The sequence below is a fragment of the Strix aluco genome, chromosome 4 (genome assembly GCF_031877795.1).
Source record: "Strix aluco isolate bStrAlu1 chromosome 4, bStrAlu1.hap1, whole genome shotgun sequence".
NCBI lineage: Eukaryota > Metazoa > Chordata > Aves > Strigiformes > Strigidae > Strix > Strix aluco.
In genome coordinates, this window is record NC_133934.1 from 41199995 (window position 1) to 41221302 (window position 21308).

Here is a 21308-nt window from a genome sequence, read left to right on the forward strand (position 1 = left end):
AGAAAGGGGGGAGGAAAAAAAAAAAAAAGATAACGGAATCAGCAAAGCATGAAATCACCATCATCCAAATCAGTTTTGAGATCTATCAAAAGGATAAATAAGTACAGGAAGCCCACGCTTTTAATACATTTTACCAAACAGAACTGATTAGTAAATTCCCAAATGGAGGAAGAGGAGACTAGGGGGTGGGGAGGAATGCCGTAAGAGATCTAAAAATACTGGCAACTCTACCTGGCTGGCAGATAGTAAAATGAAACACCTGAAGCAGTACCTTCAAATATCAGAACTAATAATTACCTTAAAGAACCTTGTACCTCACTCCACTGCTTCAAAATATATTTATATTTAGAGATAGCCTATGAGTACTATTTACTGTATCTTCTAACCATTTGTTTATAAATAACCAATATTAGCTCTTCTCCAACACAAGACTTTAAAAGCACAGACTGGATGATAGCCTAGCTCTCAAGTCACAACTGGAAACAAATGGCTTGCACCTTAGCAAACTGCCAAACACAAAAAGTTGACACCTCACAAAAACAGCTCTCCTTCCTCACATCCTTGCGATCTGCTTGTGACTGGCTTAATCCTCTACAGTACTTCCCCCAAAAGCCTCAGTAAACGCAATGATTTCTGCTATAAAGCCTTAGAACAGAAATTTACTCTTCAATTTTCTGCTAGAACCTAGGAGACAACTGGCTGCTACTGTCTTCACTGAATTTTTCTTGCCAAAAAACAAGTAATTTGAAGTCTACCAATCCAAGCTGTGAAGAGGCATTGCCAGAAAGCCTATACTTGAAGAGATATTCTCAAGATACAGAATTTTATATCATTTTTCTTGCTGACACATGAGATTCAGAAGCCCAAACACTCCAAAGAGATTATGTCTCGCCTTGTCAGAAATCAACTCCAATGGGTACTCCAGTTTGCAGCTTTGTTACTTGGTCCTACTCCTTAAAGCAATGAGTCTTCTTGAAAGGAAATTCCTGATCACACACTTATAGTAAAAAAAAAAAAAAAAAAGAAGACAGTTCAAGCCTGCACTCACAATGGTCTGGGTTTATTTGTGCTTTTTTTCCTTCTTGCACCTCTGGTGTTTAAATCAGCCACCTTCAAGAAGATTAAGATCTTAACATGTGTTCTCCCCTTGTTAAAATATTTTCTTCCTATTTAATTATCAGATTCTTCTGCTTTAATCCTTAGGTTCTGGATTATTAGTCACATGAAATATAAGTACACAATACTCATTGTTAAAGGCTAGAGACAATTTAAAGTCAGCTGTTTGGAAACTGAGGCAACTATTTTTTTTGCATTACCTTACAAACTGATCCACCCTATGGTTTTGCCAATTTAACGAGATCTCAAGACAAGTCTCAAAGAATCTGACATAAAACTGAAGCTCTCATCTGCAGTGCAAATACTCATAGAAGACACTCTCACAGGAATTCATCTAATCCTATAGGCTATTTTCCAAAAGTATCAACAAGCCTTTCTAAACCTGACCTCTGGATGTAAAAATTGGCAACTATTGTCACTACAAACTGAATAGCTCAAAAGATTGTAAAAATAACATCATTAAGTTGGTAGAAAATACTTTTAACTCTTAGGAAAGTGGACACTGTAAAAAGTGACATATAGCTTTTGCCTGTAGGAATTCATGACAGCAGTTACAGAACATTAGCCATGCAGAATAAAATCAGGTATGATGAAGTTTTAAGAGGTAGCAGAACTGCAAGATGTTTACAGAACAACTTTCAAAACTGGATATGGCATTCAAAGAACTATTGTCAAAAAAAAAAAACCCACACCAAAAAACCCCCACAAGTTACCAAGTATCTTAATGCTGTAAACACCGTCTTTGAAATGTCTAACAAAAAGGAATCGATTTCTTCTAACCGTTTTTAGACTCTTCTGTTACGTGGGGCGGGGAGCGGGGGATCACACCATTATGCAGAGATACAAAAGCGTCAAGGACAAACACCGCCCTTCGCTATCGCGCCAGCTGCTAACACACACGCTTCAAGCACAGAGGACACTTGCGAACAAGACAACCGTACAGGGACCTGCGCGTCGCGGGCCGGTTGCTCTGGGCACCATTGACGCACTGGTGGAAAAAAAAAAAAGCGTGGCCCTGCCACGGGCGAGGCCGGCTGCGGTCCCGGGGCCGCGCCAGCGCGTTGAGGCAAACTCGCAATGCCGGGGCCGGCTCCGCACCCGCCCTTCCTCGCCCCTAGACCCGCCGGGGAGTGGGCCTCCCCCGCTCCGCCCCGGGGCTCGCCGGCCCTGAGGACAAAGAGGGCCCTGGGCTCGGCTGGCCCCTGAGGGGGAACAAACCTCTGCCCCGAGAGAGACCCTGGCGCTCACCGGCGCCAGCCGCCGTCCCCGCCGCGGGAACCCTCGATCCCGCCGGGCCGCCTGCCCCAGGACGGCGCGTGCCTCGCTGTCTCCCCTCAGAAGCCGGCGGCGGCGGCAGCTTCCCCCCGGCGGCGGGCGCAGACTGAATATGCCGCCACGAGAGCCAACGGCCGCTTCCGCTTCCCGCGCGTCCCTCCGCAGTGACGTCACTTCCAGCAACAACAGCAAACGTCAAACCTGCCAGGCGAGGAGACGGGGTGGTGGTGGCGACCTCCCTGCGTGTGCCGGAGGGGCCTCCCTGGCTCCCACCGCCTCTCCCGCCGCCGGGGGCTGCTCCTCCCCTTCCTGCCCGGCGAGGCTCACGCACCGACTCGGGCTGGGCTCGTCGCGGCGGCGGTTGGGACCCGAGCTCGCACAGGTACGGGCCCCGCGGGTTTCGCTCGGCGGGGCAGGCGGCTGCGGATGGACGGGCGGCGCATCCAATCGGGAGCCGGGGCCGTTGGGGCGGCCCAATGGTGCGCGGGGGCGGCACCCGCGGGGTCGGCACCCGCGGGGTCAGGCTCGCCGGTGTCCGCCGGGAGCGGGGCGGCCATGACCCCGCCTGCCGGGCCGAGGTCCCGGCTTCTCTTTGCGGGGAGAAGCGTGACTCGGGGAGGCGGCGAGCAGGGTGGCTGCGGAGCTCCTCGGGACGCGGGGCGGTGGGAGGGCAGCCGCGGCCCTCGGCGAAGGGGGCTCCCCGGGGCGCCCCCGTCAGCTGGGGCGGCCCTGGGCGTGAGGGACTGGCTGTGCCTCTGGAAGCGCCCGTCTAATCTCCTGGAGTCGGGTTTGAAAGGCCCGCACGTTCAGGGGATCAGCAGGCCTCGGTCACGAATGCAGGTGCGATAAAGGAAGCTTCAGCTTCGATAACGTCGAGGGAAGGAACATTTTCCTGTTCGGATAATTGTGGTCGCAGAGCAGCAGCTGTAGGGCTCGGTTAGCATAAAGTGGAAGGGGTTTCTATCGAGAGTGTATGTTGTGTTCTGTTTAATTAAAGCAGAAGCCAGTACCCATACAGCATTAATCTAGATTACATTTAGCTTTTGGTATCCTGTTCTGCTCTTCAACACTGCAAAATAATTTATTATGCAGTAACAAGGTAACATGAAGAAGATGTGATTAAAATTGAAATCAGACTCTGATAGATATCAGGCAGAGACAGAGAAGAGAAGCAATTAGTTATTTTCACTGTGATAGTTATTACAGCCAAGCTATCGAGAGGGTTCAGTTATTAGATAAAGTTACATAATTGGAAGTTTGGAAAAATACATTTGAGTGGCCTGCTGAATCTGGAGATTGAAAATGTATGTTCAAAATAATGTAAAAATATAGTTCTGGACACCATTACTTAAAGGGCTTTAGAAAAACAATGAGGTTACTCATCTTGTTTTATGAATGGGTTCCCAAAGCATTCATACTGGATTACTACAAAGCTGAAAGTAATTGTACGATGGAGAAAATAAGATCAATCGAACAAATGGCATATAAACTGGTGAATAGCTACACAGCCAAAAGCTTGTGGATTTCCGGCAGCTGGTTCTAGAATGGTTTGAATTGTGTCTCACTTTGTTTCTTCTTTTAAATTTCTTTAGTTGGTACTTAAAATAGCAAATATATAATTTTTATCACTTTTTTTACATTAAAAAAGACTTTTAAAGCAATTTCTGCAGTGATATATTCTGTATACGTAGAAGTGTGTTATACAAAGGCTAGTTTCTTGAATGACTTGGTATTTTTTTTCTCTCTTGGATCCACTTTCTAGTGTTAAGTAATTTAGAAGTGATTATGTTGTTGGTGACTTATAGCAGTTAGCTTTCGTGTGGGGAGAAAAACCACATGAGCTCCAACAAGAACTGTTGATAGTCTTGTTAGCTCAGTATTCCTCAATAGAATATATTTTGTGAACAGTCACTTCTAGCTGAATATTGCAATAAATAGATTAAAATAGCAACTAAAATTTGAGTATTTGATTTAGGGCTAAGTAGGAGAACTTCACCCTCTGTGACCACTGCTGAATTCTTTACAAGTAGTGCTTATAGGACAGAAAGACAGTCTGACTTTGAAGAGGTTTGAAAGCTACTATAAAAGTGCCAGATTATTACCTGATAGTGTAAAGTTCACTTGATAACTGACTGGGCACAACCTTTCTGTGAACTGTTTCTGATAATGCTGCTGGTCTCTCTCATCTTCCTGGTGTATTATGATTACAAAACTTGTCACAATACAATTCCTAATTATCTTCAGAGCCTTGAATTTCCTGTTACTCCTTTTTTTTTTTTTCACTTAATGCCTAAATAATGTAGTATTTTCAAAAGATGTTGGGAGTTGACAAATGTGTATAGAAATGTGGTTTTGTTATAATGATATAAACTAATGTCAGAAAATATGTCAAAAATACTAGCAAAATAAATTCTTTGATTTGTCTTACAAAAACTTACCTCGACAAACAGATTTCTGCAATTAACGGAACTTTCTCTCTACTTGACATACACAGCTTACATAGAATAGGTTCTCCCATTTCGTATTTTGTAAAATTTAAGGCTTAATATTGCAATGTTTCCACGTTTTGGTTTTTTTTTTTTTCTGTTTTCTATTGCTTTAGTGGTTAAGGACTTGAAATAATAATGAGGAGTTACAAGCCCTCAGTCCTAGTTCTCTCTGCCCCTGAGACTAGTATTTTGCTGTTTAGCTATTTTATCATTTCGTTTAGAGTCAATGCTATATTTTCAGGCAGATTTTGCTTTTGTTTTTACATGAAGAAAGTGTGCAGATTATATTTGAGTTGAATCTACATGTGTATGTATACATTTACCTCTTTCAAAGCCTAAATTTTTTCATAATTGAATTGAAAGATTGCTATTATTCAGTCATTCGGATCATTTGATACCTTCCAAGAGGGAACACAGCCTCTAAATTTGGCATCTGCATATTTGAAAGTGTAATGCGTTGTTGGCAGTGTTCAATTTACTCAGAGGGCTAAGGTCAAGAATTGTTTTAAGCCTCCCAATATATTTAGAGATATCTGTTTACTAAGTACTGTGCTTAAGTAATTAACAAGCTCATATACAGTGCCTAGCAAAATGTGAACTTTATCTTAATTGAATCCTCTAGCGTGGTGATAGTAGCCTTTTTTGAAACATTGTATTTGCTCAGAAATATTCCTTATCTGCTTTTTTCATGCCTTAGGAAAGCCTTGTCTCCTCCTTCCAGTCCTTGGCTGTTACTGCCTACCCCCACAAACTGGTTTTTAGCTTGGTTCATCACTGCACGTCACTGCTCAGCAGGGGCAATGGCAGCAGCAGCTGGAGCAGCAGGAGACTTGATGAGTTTATGCCTGTGGTCCCAAATGCCAATTCTGGCACACCTGCCGCTGATTCATTTAATAGCTCTAGATTTTGGCATAACAGTGCTTGGTGATCCTCCTTTGGGGTGAAGGTTCGTAACTTCCTTCTCCTTGGAGAGATTTAGTTATTCAAAAACAGAAAATGGTGGCACTGAGCAACTGTAGTTCTGGGAATGTCTCTTTAAAAAAAGTTACCAACTCTTATTTTAATGTAGCTAGGCAGTGAAAAATAAAGGCAGAGTTCTTCATCTTGTGAAGAAATACATTTTGTTTACAGCTAGAAGATTTATAAATTAATTGCAAACACCAGCATGGATTACCAAGGCCCACTTTCAACCTTGTGTTGCCACTTTTTAAATGGCAGATTGTGGCTTCATGACAGCTTCCTGTCATGAAGCAACTTTACCAGTAGCTGTAAGGACTTATAAAAAATTGATGCTGGTTTCAAGAAAATGGGAATACCTTCTTTATGCATACATTCTTGCAGCCAGCTCTGTATCCTATTTATGGTATAACTCAGTAAGCCTTTTTTTTTTTAATTTCCCTGGTAATTTGTAGCAGTTGATCATGGTTTAATCTGCCTCTGTATGATAAAAAAATTAAGCCAAATTTGTAACTGTTCAAGAAATGAGAATAAAAATAGCTATGAATTTATGTAAATTCTTGCGTATTACTAAATTTAATATAATACACGTGACTACAGTTTCTTCACAACTGTGGTTTTATCTAGAAATGAATCCTTGAACTTCCCCTGAACGGATGCCTATGTAGACAACTGCTTCACCAGCCAGCTGAACCTTTCTTTTGTCTATTTCCATCTTGGTTATGCTTTTTCTTCTGTAATTTCTCTTAATTTTTCTCCCATAATCACTCTTTTCTTTCTGCTTATGTAGAACAGTTGTCCTTCATGCTCAACCTTTAACAGTGTTAAAGCCCAAATTTTACTTCCCCATGCTAATAGAATATACATAATTTCAAATACATGTGAGATCCTACCAGACCAGGCCATAAGTGTTTCTTTTTTGAAAGTCAGCATTGGGAACCTGCATATTACTAGTATAATCACTGTGGTGATCTCTCATCGTAGCAAAGGTTGCAAAGTAAGATAGATCCCCATATATATACCAGTTGTGGTGGGATTAAGACAACATTCCCATGCTGAATTAGTATGATCTATCACCCTTTAGTTCTTCCTCTTGGTAAATAGAGGTGGTTTCTGAAATTTGAGTCGTGGCATTCAGAAATCTTGATAACTGACTAGCATTCAGGATCTGTTCTCTCATCTGCAGCAACATTTGACAAAAAATAGCAAACACAGTGATAGGTAAGATATAGAAGCCTTATCCTGAAGTTTTTGTGCTACTGTGCAAGAAAGCTTGAAAAGATATTTTGAGTGCTCAGAAACAAGAAACTGAATCCTTAATGCATTATCGTTGAAGTCGTTAAGCTTTATCTTAATGTCAGTCACAGTGTAACTTTGTGTGCTACCCACTACTCAGGACGTTTTTGTTTCTTCTTACGTTTTATAGCACTTCACTGACTCTAAATAAGCTATTTTTATTACATTTTAAAGGAAGTCTGAAGAGAATAATTCCAGATGTTCTGATGGTTAAGGCTTCTTGACTTGCATAAGACATAGATAATGTTTGATACTGTTTGCAGAAGCTTACTGTGAATTTTGTAACTCTTCAAGCATATAAATTTTTGAAAAAAATTTCTAGTTTTTTATTGGTTTTGTTTTCAGTATTTATTCAGTTGCTCTGGAGACAGATTACATTATCAGCGTAACTTTTTCACAAAACTCACTTTTTTTCTTATTCAGATCAGTCTTACAATTTTATTTTCACAGTGTGTGCTGAATCTGTCTTACAAATATTTATAAATAGCTGTCAACATTTAATTTGGATTTTATGTCCGGCAGGCTCGCAGATGGGTCAGGGACTCTGGAGAGTTGCTAGGAACCAGCAACTGCAACACCAAGGATACAGTGGACAAGGCTATCTTACCAGAGAACATGGTAGGAGGATAGCTGCTAACAATGTTTCCAATACAAGCCATCGCAAACAAGCCCAAGGAGGCATTGACATCTACCACCTGTTGAAGACAAGAAAATCTAAAGAACAAGAAGGATTCATTAACCTGGAAATGCTGCCACCAGAGCTTAGTTTTACCATTTTGTCATACCTGAATGCAACTGATCTATGTCTAGCCTCATGTGTCTGGCAGGATCTTGCTAATGATGAGCTTCTCTGGCAAGGGTAAGCAAAAAGAAAAAAATATATCACTTAGACATAGTAACAATAATTAGATTTCAAATCATGTCTCAATATGTGCTTTTTGTGATTCTAACCTTAGTAAAGGTTTCCTAAGTTAAATGAGATTTCACATAGGGGAAACATGAGTATAGTTTTAAAATGTGTTATTCTGGCTTTCTAATTACTGCCACTTATTAGTGGACATTGCTACATACACAAGTGTGCTTGGTACAAGTATACATGTGTATTACTACACACTTGTTGTTTGATATATTGTGGGAAATAAAGAAGGACTTGTCTTCAATTTTTTATTAGCTGAAAGTACATCTCAGATGTATGTATTATTACTTCTCTGAACTTCAAACAACTATCTAGCTTGAGCAAGCAAACCTATTCAGCTGAAGCTCCAGGTAGAAAGGGATGAGGACTCATCTACTATACTTGTCTTAGAGCAACTTAAGTGTGTTTTATGGAAGATGGTGATGGAAGGGAGAAAGACAAGGTCAGTTCTGCACATGCATCAAATGGAATTTCTGCAGTCTTAACAGTTGAAACACATTTATATAACATACGCAGAGTTTGTATGTTCAGGAAATAAAGGATCATTCTGTTAAAGAAGATAAGATCAAAATTTAATTAAAAATATTTTCTTTGATATTTGATGTTTTACAACACTAGGAAGGACTCATGAAATCATGCTTTAGAGTAGATGGTCAGCAGAACTTGTATCTTCCTTCACAACATATTCTTACCCCTTAACAGACAGTAAGTAGTATTAGTGTAATAGTTGGGTTATTGTTCAGGTCCTGCTTCTTTTCCTTTCATTGTGCCTTACATGTCTTCCTTCCCTCATCTGTTTGTTTCCCCCTCAGCTTCCCTTCCTATCATGCTTTATGAACCCAGCAATAGGATAATGCAATTATAACTTCTTAGTCATAATTGTTCTGCTGTTGAGGACTGTTGTCTTGGCAGGAAACAGGAATTCTAGTGAAGATCCTGCTAAGCTTCTAAGTTTATGTATATCAGTATGCATTGTATTATACTCAGTTCCTCGTATCAAAGCCACACTAAATACAAATAAACTCCCTGGACCAAAGCTTGAAGATACTAGAGCTTCTTAATTGTATGCAGTATATAGTTTTAACATACGGGGGAGGGGGGGGGGAGGGGGGAAGTATGTATTTTCCTCTGAGTTCATCCTGGGAAATAGCTCAGTCATTTTTAGTGAAATCTTCCCAAAAAATATTCCGAAATATACACTTTGGCAGTGAAAGTGTGTCCCAATTTAGCAAATTAATAAAAATCTCAATTTGCATAATCTCTGTAGACATCTTAGTCTTCAATATTCCACATGTGTTGGATGTGTTTGAGTTTAGGCTTTGGAAAGTCCTATGTCTGCAGTTCTGAACTCGGTTCAAATAAGACCCAGGTTCCTGCACTGAAAACAAAGTTCTCCCATGTCCTCAGTGGCTACCTCCTGGGTCCTAAGCATTGTGCCTAATTATTTGCAGAGTAGATGTGTTGAAGCAGAACTACCAGTTCAATAAGGAATCCAGACTCCAACAAATGGAGTGCCTAGGAAGTGAAAGTTCAAGGGAATTTCAGATGTTGTCATCAAGAAAACTGAGATGAGGGACAGAAACCGATGAAACTGAGATAATGGAGTCAAGGTGGGAAAGAAGCTGAGAAGTGATGGAAGATATAGAGGGATGGGGCTGGATCAAATAATTCGGACTGGTCAAGACTGAAAAAAGAACACTTGGGTGGCAAAGGATAGATGGGGAAAGCAGTAAGTTAAAGGCATAATCTTGTGTAGGTGTGGTATCCCACTCACTACACAACTGGGGCACAAGAGGAGAAACACAGTTTTTGAATGTCATACTGCTGCAGAACAACTTGTCACAGTTATCCAGTGTTCAGATACTAGTAGTGCCAGAGGTCTCGGCTTGTATGGATGTCATTATGATGCCACCTACTGGGATATGTTTTCAGATTGCACTCCAATACACCAAAACCTGTCTGAGAAGAAAAAATTAATCAAATAATTGAAGACTTGAGCATCACGCATGCAAAAGGCTTAATAACTCAGTGTTACAAGCAACCTATTTCTGACTTTTCTGTAGTTTGAGTATTTGGCTTTGCAGTGTTGATTACATTTTGCTTTTGTGTAATACATGAAATACAGAAAGGAATTTTGATAATAGACTAATTCTGTTTTCATAGGTTGTGCAAATCCACTTGGGGTCACTGTTCTATATACAATAAGAATCCGCCTCTAGGATTTTCTTTTAGAAAATTGTATATGCAGCTAGATGAGGGCAGTCTCACCTTTAATGCCAACCCTGATGAGGTAAGTGAACTGTTGCTGACAGTAATAAACAGTTAAAATAATTGTGATTGTTGTTTTATAATTATAGCCATATTAAAAGCCAAGTTTTAATAGGTGTTTGTTTTACTGTAGGAATGGTTAATACTAAGTTACAGCCCTATCCTGATCTTTTTTTGTGTATGGTACCTGTGCACATCATTTACATGGCTTGCCTCTTAAGTGCTCTGTACAGCAGTCTGACCTATGGATGCCAGAAATTCATAACCACGTATTGACTTAGTTAGGATCTATACCTCATTCCTGAAGAGAAAATGTTGAATTTTAAAAGGATAATAATACACTTACATAAAACAAAATGCTTCTGTAGAGTATTAGTTAGCTAAAGCAGAATGAAGTATAAAGTAACACCAATTACTTCTATGACAATTATGGTTTCTTGTAAGGGATTCTTAAATATTCCCACTATCAAGGTGCAAATCTTGAAATGTTATGAAAAAGATGTACTGCTGAACTATCCTAAAGATCAGTTTGATTTGATTTCTTCATAGTATATAGCAACACATATTTCTTTTCAAAAAATACCCCATGTCAAACTAAAATATTTACATTTATTAATTCATGTAGCTAACTGGAAAAGTCAGTTTCTGTTTTCACTCTGTCACCTTTCAAAGAAGAAAATTTTGAGAGTAGACAGCTTTTGCCTGGGAGATACGCAGTTAACGCCCAAGTGATAGTGTCTTTTGTGTACAAAACCAGGCTCCTGCTTCATGTTCCCTAGGAAAAGAAGGTACACAGTACTGAACAAAAAGTAGTGTTAACTTCCTACATATATTTATGCATATACAAGGAAGTGGTAGTTGAATAAATCCAAAGTAGGAAAAGGATTAAGGGACTTGAAAAGATATATTTCTAGGAGAAAATAGTTCACTCTGCTGATATCATACAGAAAACATGAACTTGTGACCATGGTGTGAAATAAATAAAGCAGTTGTATGAATCATTACAATAATGTGATTTTGTATAAATTCTCACTTTATCTCATATTCTGCTTGATGAAGAAACCCACAACTTTTATTAGTCACAAATTACAGTATTTTGTAATTTCTCTGGTAGAGGTCAGCCTTGACCTGTGATACACAGTGCTAAGACATCATATCAGCACCTTGGCACTTGAGTGATTAGCATTGATTCAGCAGGATTTCAGTGAATTTAGTAATAAATGTAAAGCTTTTCAAAGGAAACACAATATTTAGGTAACTTAAATGTGTTTTCAAGAATATGTCAAGTTTTAATTGGTAACAGCTTTGTCCACTCAAATTTTTCTGTGTCTTTCAATTTGTTTTAACATAATTTTTCACTATCTTAGTTTATAATATGCTGATATATTCCAACCTAATTTAAAGTAATCTTGGTAGGTTTAAAGCATTTGGAGACTTCACAAAACGCAGTGAATAAAAAATTTGTTATTTTTAAAGGAAATAACGATCTACAAATTAGAGCTACCTTATAGTATACCTGAATTAGGTATGAAATTTATTAGGCTACACTTACTTCTTCTGGGTTCATTACGTTTATATTGTACAATAGTAGTACAAACAGTCTGCTTCAGGCCTAGTGAGAGACGAGAACCTCAGGATATCTCCCAAGGGCTTCTGTTCCTCTCTCCCTGTGGAGCACCATAGCCTGGTAGGAATTATTCAGGGCCTGAGTTTCAGGAGAATTCACAAATATTATTGCTTTTATTGTTTACGACTGTGATATTGGCAGAATTATTATTATAAGGACACTGTGACTGGAATATATGATATGACATTCCACTATTACAAATTGTGTCTCCGAATTTCCTGCCAAACTCTGCTTTACATTTGATAACAGACGTGATCAAATTACTATAAAAATAGGAATACTTACAGCCACAGGAGCAAGATTCTCCAAAGGACACCGCCCATGTCATGAAAATGGGTAACCAGGCTCCACAGCAACAGCTCCAGAGCTAGCGGTGGCTCACGGGGTAGGGAAGAGCATCTACACACTTTGTGGTAGGATTCTCTGGTTAGCCATTGTTGTGTGCATGGTGTTGTGATATCTGCTGTAATTTAATGTATTGATTGTGTGCATGAGCTTGCATAATTCATAGCAGGTGCTCACATTCTGCTGAAAGGATGTGCCTAATCACATTACACGTAATCTGAAAAAAAACCCTCCGGTGCATGTTTGATTTCTCATTATTTTTTTGTTTGTTGTTTCTGGCGTTTTTTCCATGTGGCAGCACCATTGTAGCCAAGATTTTTGAACCTGGTTTTTGTTTCTTTGGGGAGAGCGGGTGGTTTAGTGTTAGTATAACACTTGAATATGAATATTACGTTGTTTAATCTGCCTACATGGTCTCTGCTGTATTTTATTCTAAAGAGTGTATGGTGTATGTGAAATGTTTCTCATGCAGTGCTCATTTCATCTCTCATATGCTTATGACTCAGAATTTGTAAGCAACCAGAAGTTATTTCCCACTGTTTTGTATAGTGTTTCTAAGTCCCTATAAAATATTTTGTCAAGTTTGTTATATGGAGCTATGCTATGTAGTTAAAATTGTCACTGAAGGTGGAAAAAAGAATCCTTTGGTCAGGAGAGATCGAATTTTTGCTTCATTCTTAATGATTCTAACTGATTCTGTTTAATAGCATTTATTTTTATGAATGTATTGGAATCTGGACTGTACCAAAACTCTCAGACTTAAGTGAGTTCAGGATTTCCTTTACATAGCATAATAACAGTAAAGTACATTAAGACAGTGCTTATACTAAGCCTGGCTTTCCACTCTTCTGATTGTCTCATTCATTGCTAACTGCCCTTAGTTTTTGTGAGGGAGGTCAGTTTTCTGCCCTTTTCTTGATTATAAATAAATTGTTATCCAATTGCATAAAGCTACCTTACCTGACTTTTAATTATAGATAGTCTGTAGATGATGGAATATTTACTGTGATGTATATTTCTAACCAAATTTTTTGAAAACTTAACCTGTTTCATAGTGATCTACTAAGCAAGCCAATTTTTAGAGGCATTGAGTTATCTGTCCTAAGAATATTAAAAGTATCTGTATGTTGTAGAGGGAAGAAGTTCTTTGTGTGATTTTTCTATAAGGTTGGAATGGAACACACAGCTGAAACCTTTTGAAAACTCTACATTAAAGTCAGAGAACTTTAATCTTCTAAATTATTAGTCATGAATTCTGTGTAACATTAACTTGTGACTTCTGCCATCATAATTCTGTATCACTGAGACTGTATTTTAAAGACATACAGTGAAAGAGACGCTGTTTGAAATGTATGTTCTATATTGTGTCCACATTTGTCACCAAATGACTTGATTCATAATTTAGGAGAAGAATCTTGAAAATTTCTATAACAAAATATGACATCACTACTGTGTATTTTGTTCCAGAAGATGTACCATGAAATATATTAAGATACTGTATTTCCCTAAAAAATAGGAATAATAATACCATACAGGTATTATTATTATTTAGTAATGTTAGAGTTACCTAGAAGCCCAAATTAGAGATTGAGGCTGTACTATGACAGGTACTGTATATACAGAGTAAAATGACAGTCACTGCCCCCAATATTTAGAGTTATCTATATAATTAAGCTAGTATTTAAACTTGAATTCCTATATTTCCTCAGTTTTCATTTAAGAATGTTTTAATTTGGCTGGTGATCAAAATCATCTATATTTAATCCAGTACAGGCTAGAAAGAAATCGGCATTTTATGTTTTTATATACGCATTTCCATTTTGGTAGGATTACGTATCTCACAGAATTATAAATCACCTGAAAATGTTAATGTTAATATGCTACTAGTGATTTCCTTTGTCACCTTTTAAAACTATTTAAGCTAAACAAATAGAGTGTGTGTGCAACCATTTATGTGAAATTTGAAATTTCAAATATTAAGTGAAATTTGTCTTTATTGACAAAGGTATTTGTCATATATTTTCATGCACTGCTTTTAACTAGGCATTAGGTAAAAAGCTTCATTGTCTCCCAACTCTGACTTTGCAAACAATTCCATTTAAATATTGAGAAATCATGTATATATGTAGAAAAACACCGATTCCAAAATTTCTATGCCATTAACTTAGAATTTGGTTTGGTTTGTATGCATATCTAAACAGAGATGTCAGAGGAAACTACAAAAGTTTTAATGTTGACTGCTGTACTGAAATGTTCTGAAAGTACTCTTATCAGAGAAGAAGATCAATGCAGAATTGAAACCAATAGTGAAAAAGAAAATTTTTCAATTTTAGATGTCCTGTATGGATATAAATGTGACTGGAAAGGCTCTTGGGACCAGGTTGAAAGCAAGCAAGGAGTGTCAGTGCTGTAATAGAATAGATTGACAAAACAAGCATCATGTGACTGGTAAAAAAGGAGCAACTGTAAAAAATAACATTGAAATACAACAAATGGCTTTTGTTGTTACTACTAGTCTGTAGTTATGATTGTTATTTGCATATGTAATTTAAATCAACACTTTCATACATTAAGATTTTATCCAGAGCTGTCTGAAACTTAGTGGTAACATTCTTGTCACCAAGGCAAAGTATCCTTAAGGCATCTTTCCTAATTCTCTAATGCTAAGAACATTATGGTGACAAGCAGGCTCCTCATATAGGTTAGGGAGACACAGAGCTGCTGGAAATATTGGCTGTCATACTGTTCACCTAACTACTCTTCCACTAAATCAGAAATAGAAGAACATACCGTGTCTGCTCATCCTGCAGTATTTCCTAAGTGTTAAAATTACCTCTTCAGGCCTAGTAGATAATGGCACAGATCTGCCTACCTGACTTCAGTGAAATGTTTTCTAAGAGAGTCACCCTGATAAATAATCTTAGTGTAGATTTTAATAGTGTGTAGAACTACTTATTTCAGCTAGTATACCTGCCACCAGCGACCATTTTGGCTACCAAAAGTGATTTATTTGAAGTGGGGGTTCTGAGGGGGATTCAAAGCAGTGTTTACAGTGTTACAGAAAGCAGATTCAACGACATGCCATAAATCTTGTAAATAAATTTCATTTGCTGTGAGCCAAAGTTTAAGAACTTTAAAGAGAAATCAGGTTTCTGTTATTGCAAAGTATTTGTGATGGCTTAGGAAGAAATAAAAAGCAACTAAAAAGGATGGCATGTGCTGAAATATATTTTATATATACCATGTTTATTTGTGAAGGAGTTGAGGAAAATGAATAATGAGACTGCAGTCACAGAGAAAGATATTGTCAGGCATTATGTGTGGTGGGAGGAAAGAGAGGGATTTAGAGACAGGGAACAAAAATGCTTTGCAAAGACTTGGTAGCCTATCAGGTAAAGATCCTACATTGAGTTGAAATCTAGTACATGAAAGAAATTACTTATGGCATTTACTGTCACAGAGAAACCAACCCCTTGTCTGTCTGAAACTAGGTGTTATTTTCATGCTGCCTCATCTATGATATGCCAGGTATTTTCTGGATATGTTGCAGAAGTGTGTGTTAAATAATTGCAGCAGGAATACTACTGAGACTTCCTTGCCAGCCTTCAGTATGCATTATCTTAAGCAAATATTTATTTCTGAAGCAAATTTGTAAGTCTCATTAAGTCAGGATATATGTAAAGGAGATGTCCTGCTGCTAGTCTTGTATAGCAAAAATAGTTGACGAATTAATACAGTTGGTGTTCCTTTTGATCTCATTTTTAGATTCCTATTTAGCTCTAATTCAAGAAAGTACTTAACCTTATGTTGTCCATCCATATTATGGACAAACTTAAATATTATCTAATTTGGACTTAAATGCAAGCTTATAGTGCAATACATGTTTCATTATGGCCCTAAATAAAGATTTTTTTTAAAATTGGGGCCAAAAATTGCTGGGTTTTTTTTTTTTTGTCTTACCTATGTAAAACTTTTATATTTTTTCTTTATTTTATAAAACATTTTTTAACAAAAAAAAAGTATGCTGATTAACTGAATATATAAGCAAAAACTATGAACTGGTAAAAAGCTAGATAATATTACAGGTGCTTGTTAGCTTTTCACTCGTTATCAATATCTTGAGCGTATATTCTAATTCCTTTTTTGCTTGCTATAACTGAGACTTTGCTTTACTAATCCACTTCATGAAACGGCTTTCCAAACCTGCACTCAGTCCCTTATTTCTTTTTTAACCAAAATTGAAGAGCACTGGGAAGTTAGTTTATACACTGAATGACAGGTTGCCCATACATCTTTATACATGTAATGTAAACTAAAAGGGAAGACTTGCAAAATATTGTAAAGCTCAGTATCAGAAGATTTATAAAAAAAGATTTCAGAAGGATTTTAAAGGTAATTTAGGTTGTGGCCTTGGTGCATTATTCTATAAAGAAATGCACTGTGCTGCACATCTTACATTACTTCAACATTATGGTATAGTCAAGTGATACTGTACTTAAATGTTGTAACACTTCCTTGTAACAAATGCTCAGAACCACTCCCAGCCTCTGCCAAATTGAATTGAAACCAGTTGGTTAGTTATTCTGAGGTTGAGATTTTTGTTCTTGAAAAATGTGAACATTTTTAAAATCTATTACCTTGGTTTTGATTTCTGAGATCATAAGGAAAATAGTTGTATGCTTTGGGATATTTCAATGAACAGAAAGAATCCACAATATCACTAAAATATTTTTAAATGAAATTTGGCATGTGTATTCTATAAGAAATGTCTGCTTGGCAAAGTGTGGAAAATTCTGGAAATCATGACTATAAAATATGTATAATTGTTCTACCTTTTAAAACTTTTTTTTATGTTAGGCACAGTGTTCTTATTTATGTGTATGCATATTTGTATATGTTGATATTTACTTATGCTTTGAAATCAGCGTGCTTGTGTTTATTTGCATTATTACACATTTAAACAAATGCATTTAATGCATCTATTTGAATGTGACACATCATATACATGTGAGAACATTAATGTTTTAGTGAAAGATATTAAAGATTTAACACATTATGGCTAAGATTTTCTTATTTACAAAAGTTATGAAATTAAAAGTTATGGTCCCCGCAGCGTTTTAAATACAATTACAAAAGTATGAAAATCAAAATACTAGTCTACACTGTAAGGAAATTATTAAAGAACCATCATGCTTGTTATGGGGTTCATAATTTTAAATTTCCTACTGTGAGTATATGTAAAATCTCAACCATAACAATAAATTGTTTCTTTGTGTTTGATTTATAATTTCAGAGTGTATTGTGCATGTTGAAATGTGATTTAGAGGAAGAGGAATCATTCTGAAAAACAAACCCAACTAATTAGTAGGATATGTTCCTACATTACCAAATACGATATTGTTCCTAAACTCATTGTGAAGATCAAACATATTCATACATACATGTATTTTTTCTCAGGGAGTCAACTACTTTATGTCCAAGGGCATACTAGATGATTCACCAAAAGAAATAGCTAAGTTTATCTTTTGCACAAGAACACTGAATTGGAAGAAGCTGAGAATCTACCTTGATGAAAGGTAATACGAATTTCTCTTGAGATATTTCCTATTCATTTTCAGTGTACAGCACCATTCAACAATGTTTTGCTTGTACTGATATAATTTTAAAGATGTAAAAATGCAAGAAAATGCAACTAAGTAATGCTGCTGCTAAATCTGAGTAGTTATTCAGTTCAAGTATTTATGTGACTTTCACTTTATAAGAACACCTAAAAATATCATCTGTAACTATTAAATCTCACATCCTGTTCTTTTTCTACATTATTGCAGTTCTGGGCATAAATTGTTTTGAAGTTATAGTGAGCATTTAAACTGCACGGGATAATCTTTGTGCTGTATGACATTCTGATTTTCTAGCTATTTTGCTGCTTTTCTTGACTTGAGGTTTCTTTTTTTCCTATCTAGTATGGGTGTTAATCAGAAAAAGCAGTTACCACTTTCCCAAGTGATGATAGCTTTTTAAGTAATGTGGAATCATCTAACCATTATTTGGTTGACTGATATTTCTCCTATGGAAGTTACACCCACCTCTGAAGATGCAGTGGAAGCATCCTCCTGGAGACAGCATGAGCTGCAGTAGGGAACACTTTCCCTGCTGTAGCATGCTTTTCTACCTCCACAGTGCTTTTTCTTGCCCTCCAGGACACCTTCAGGTTGAGGTAGTGCAGTATCAGGAGAGAAGCACCAACACATTCAGGAGAAGTCAAAAGAGCAGGAGAGTAATAACGGGACCTAAATAGCAATAGCAGAGGGACAGCAGTGCTTCTGTCAGGAATCCTCTCCTTCTCATGCTCCTCAGCCTGTATCACTAAAGGAATAAAAGGAGTCATTCTGTAGTGTTATCGCCACTGACAGTCCTGTGCTGTAAAACTTCAGAGTATCAATTTTTTTGGCAATAGAAAAAATACAAAACCATTTAATGGATGAGATTGCAAGTTAATATTAGCACTGCCTACTGCCATTCATCTTCCCTTCATAAACAGAGTGTAATCAGGCACTAAAAAGAAAAACTAGGTTTCTAAATGTTGAAATTCCCCTCTTAGTACTGAAATGTTTAATAGAATAAACATAGGAGAATATTCTTTGACTCACTGCAAATTTGCTTACAAATTTCCTTCAGATGTCTTTTACACATCTGTTCGTGCAGGCTAGTCTGAATCCTTTAGATGTTTCTGTGTTCAGTGGAAAACACTTGATAGCATCACACCCTGATGGACTTAGACTTTAAAGGTCTAACTTTAAGGTTGGTTTTAACAGGACATTCCTGTAACAGCTTCCTCTTAGGCACCAAAATGTGTGAGACACATTCCCTTCACTGTCTTTTATAATGGCTTTGTCAGACAGTTTAAAGGAAGAGAAACCTCTATGTAGACTATGATTGAATATGTGTATAAAGAAACTTAGAATTCTGATTAATGTATATTTTTCTAGTATTCAGCTACTATCATAAGTGTCTGAAGAACATGTGTTTATATTATCTTTGTGCTGTTAGTGATAATTTTCTGTCTTTCAGCAAAACACAAAGCTCATGAACTATTCTAAAGCTTTCATTTTTATTTTTAAAACCTACATTTCCATGTTTAAACAGTTAAAAGAAACTTCTCTAATTATGTGGAATTTTATTCTACCAGGAGAGATGTTTTGGATGACCTTGTGACACTGCACAACTTCAGAAATCAGTTCTTGCCAAATGCACTGAGAGAGTTCTTCAGACACATTCATGCTCCCGAGGAGCGTGGGGAGTACCTTGAGACTCTCATAACAAAGTTCTCTCACAGATTCTGTGCTTGTAACCCTGATTTGATGAGAGAGCTTGGCCTTAGCCCTGGTAAGCAAAAAAGAGCTTTGATTCAGTGGATCAGTCTTTATATTTCTGGATGATGCTACTGTTTATGATAGTTTTAAAATCAGCACCTATCTGAAAATACAAACACAACTTGGGAGGGTTCATCCCACTCAGGTTGAAAAAAAAACTAAAAATAACATACAGATTCTTTTCTTAGACCTATCTGATAAGTGGGGTTTATTTTCATGTTATCTTTCCTCCACTTTTGTCTGTGTTTAAGCTCTGTACTGTAAACTCTGTTCCCTCTTGCAAAGACTTACACACTTAACATTGTGGATAGTCCCACAGTAATGAGAGGGAATTTTGGGCCTTACTCAAGTTAACAAGCATTTCTAACTGGTTGGGGGGGAGCCAGTTTTCAGCAGTGGGACTGCTTACATATTTAAAGATAAGCTTTAGCAGGATGTTGGCCTTAGTTTATGAAAACTTCCAAGATTCTGTTTAAATGAATGTGCATAAAGCCCTTAGTGACTTTTGGATAAGGTAGAAATATTAAGAGTACAGGCTCATTTGGCAATGTGCTGACATTATTACTTTGAAAATTGCTATATTAAATTTTATTTCACTGGGATACCCTTTTGAGTTGTTATATATATGTGTGTGTGTGTATATATATATATATAAAATTATAAGCGCAGATAATGAAGACCATAAGGTTCTTGATCAGGGAACAGTAATTTTAATGATCACAGTTTCCTTTTTAAAATTTTTTTATTTATTCTCTCTTGTCTAGATGCAGTTTATGTACTGTGTTACTCTTTGATTCTACTTTCTATTGATCTAACAAGCCCTCATGTGAAGAACAAAATGTCAAAGAGGGAATTCATCCGAAATACACGACGTGCAGCACAGAATATTAGTGAAGATTTTGTAGGGCACCTTTATGACAACATCTACCTTATTGGCCATGTGGCTGCCTAAAAGCACAATTTGCTAGCACTTAAAACTTGTAATTTTCAAAAACTACATCAGTTCAAAAAATTAATTATTTTGTAGAAATGGGGGTTATTTTAGTGCTGGTCATTCTAACCTCTGTATGCAATCAAAGTTTGTGTGTATAAGTGTGTGTATGTGTAAACTACCTTTTCTATCTATTTACTGTGGGAACAGAAGGATTTGGAGATCTGTTTTTCATAATTTTTTAGTTTTGCACAAAACAATGCCATTAGTCTGACACAGCCATTTATGAATGTTAAACTGACATTACAGTCTAAGCTGACAAAGTGGTGAATTTGTGCGTTAGATCTGCTTGAAACTTTAATAAGTTCATTCTTTTTAGAATACCATGTAATGTGTATATATTTAACTAAAGAGATTTATAATCATGATTATTTTATTGTAAAATATTTTAACTAAAATTTCTCCTTTTATCTCTTAAAATAGCGTTGTACTTCTTTCTTTTGCATTTTCTTACAGTGCTGACTACCTCAGATACAGAAGTTACAGAAACATTATTCTGAATACTACAATAAAGTTTATTCTAGGAGATTACAGAACACTTGTAAAATACCTAAGCTGATATTTAATACTCTCTTGACTAACTTGAATTAGCACATTGGCAATCTGCCTTTCACTCAATTTTTGAAGAAGATTACAGCCTCTTATTTTAGGTGAA

The 21308-nt window shown here is 37.1% G+C and overlaps 2 protein-coding genes across 7 annotated transcripts in view; one reads left to right on the plus strand and one right to left on the minus strand.

Annotated features, from left to right (window-relative positions):
• The window catches only part of CEP44 (centrosomal protein 44), a 15264-nt gene extending 12541 nt beyond the window's left edge, over positions 1-2723 (minus strand). For 2 of the 5 annotated variants that reach the window (XM_074822798.1, XM_074822793.1), the window contains exon 1: positions 2365-2487. The gene's annotated coding sequence lies outside the window, so the exon portion shown is untranslated. Of the gene's footprint in view, positions 1-1896; positions 2282-2334; positions 2488-2592 lie in introns of those variants that run through there. The other 3 variants (XM_074822796.1, XM_074822797.1, XM_074822794.1) reach the window with 3 other exon arrangements.
• FBXO8 (F-box protein 8) lies at positions 2551-21073 on the plus strand. Of its 2 annotated transcripts, none has more exons than XM_074822801.1 (6): positions 2551-2773; positions 7656-7992; positions 10213-10339; positions 17747-17865; positions 19479-19675; positions 20427-21073. In XM_074822801.1, the coding sequence occupies exons 2-6, from the start codon at positions 7664-7666 to the stop codon at positions 20612-20614; spliced, it is 960 nt and encodes a 319-aa protein (XP_074678902.1). In that variant the 5' UTR covers positions 2551-2773; positions 7656-7663; the 3' UTR covers positions 20615-21073. The 2 variants fall into 2 exon arrangements, with proteins under 2 accessions (XP_074678902.1, XP_074678903.1); XM_074822802.1 differs by lacking the exon at positions 2551-2773 and adding an exon at positions 2952-3231.
• Positions 21074-21308: the final 235 nt, after the last annotated feature.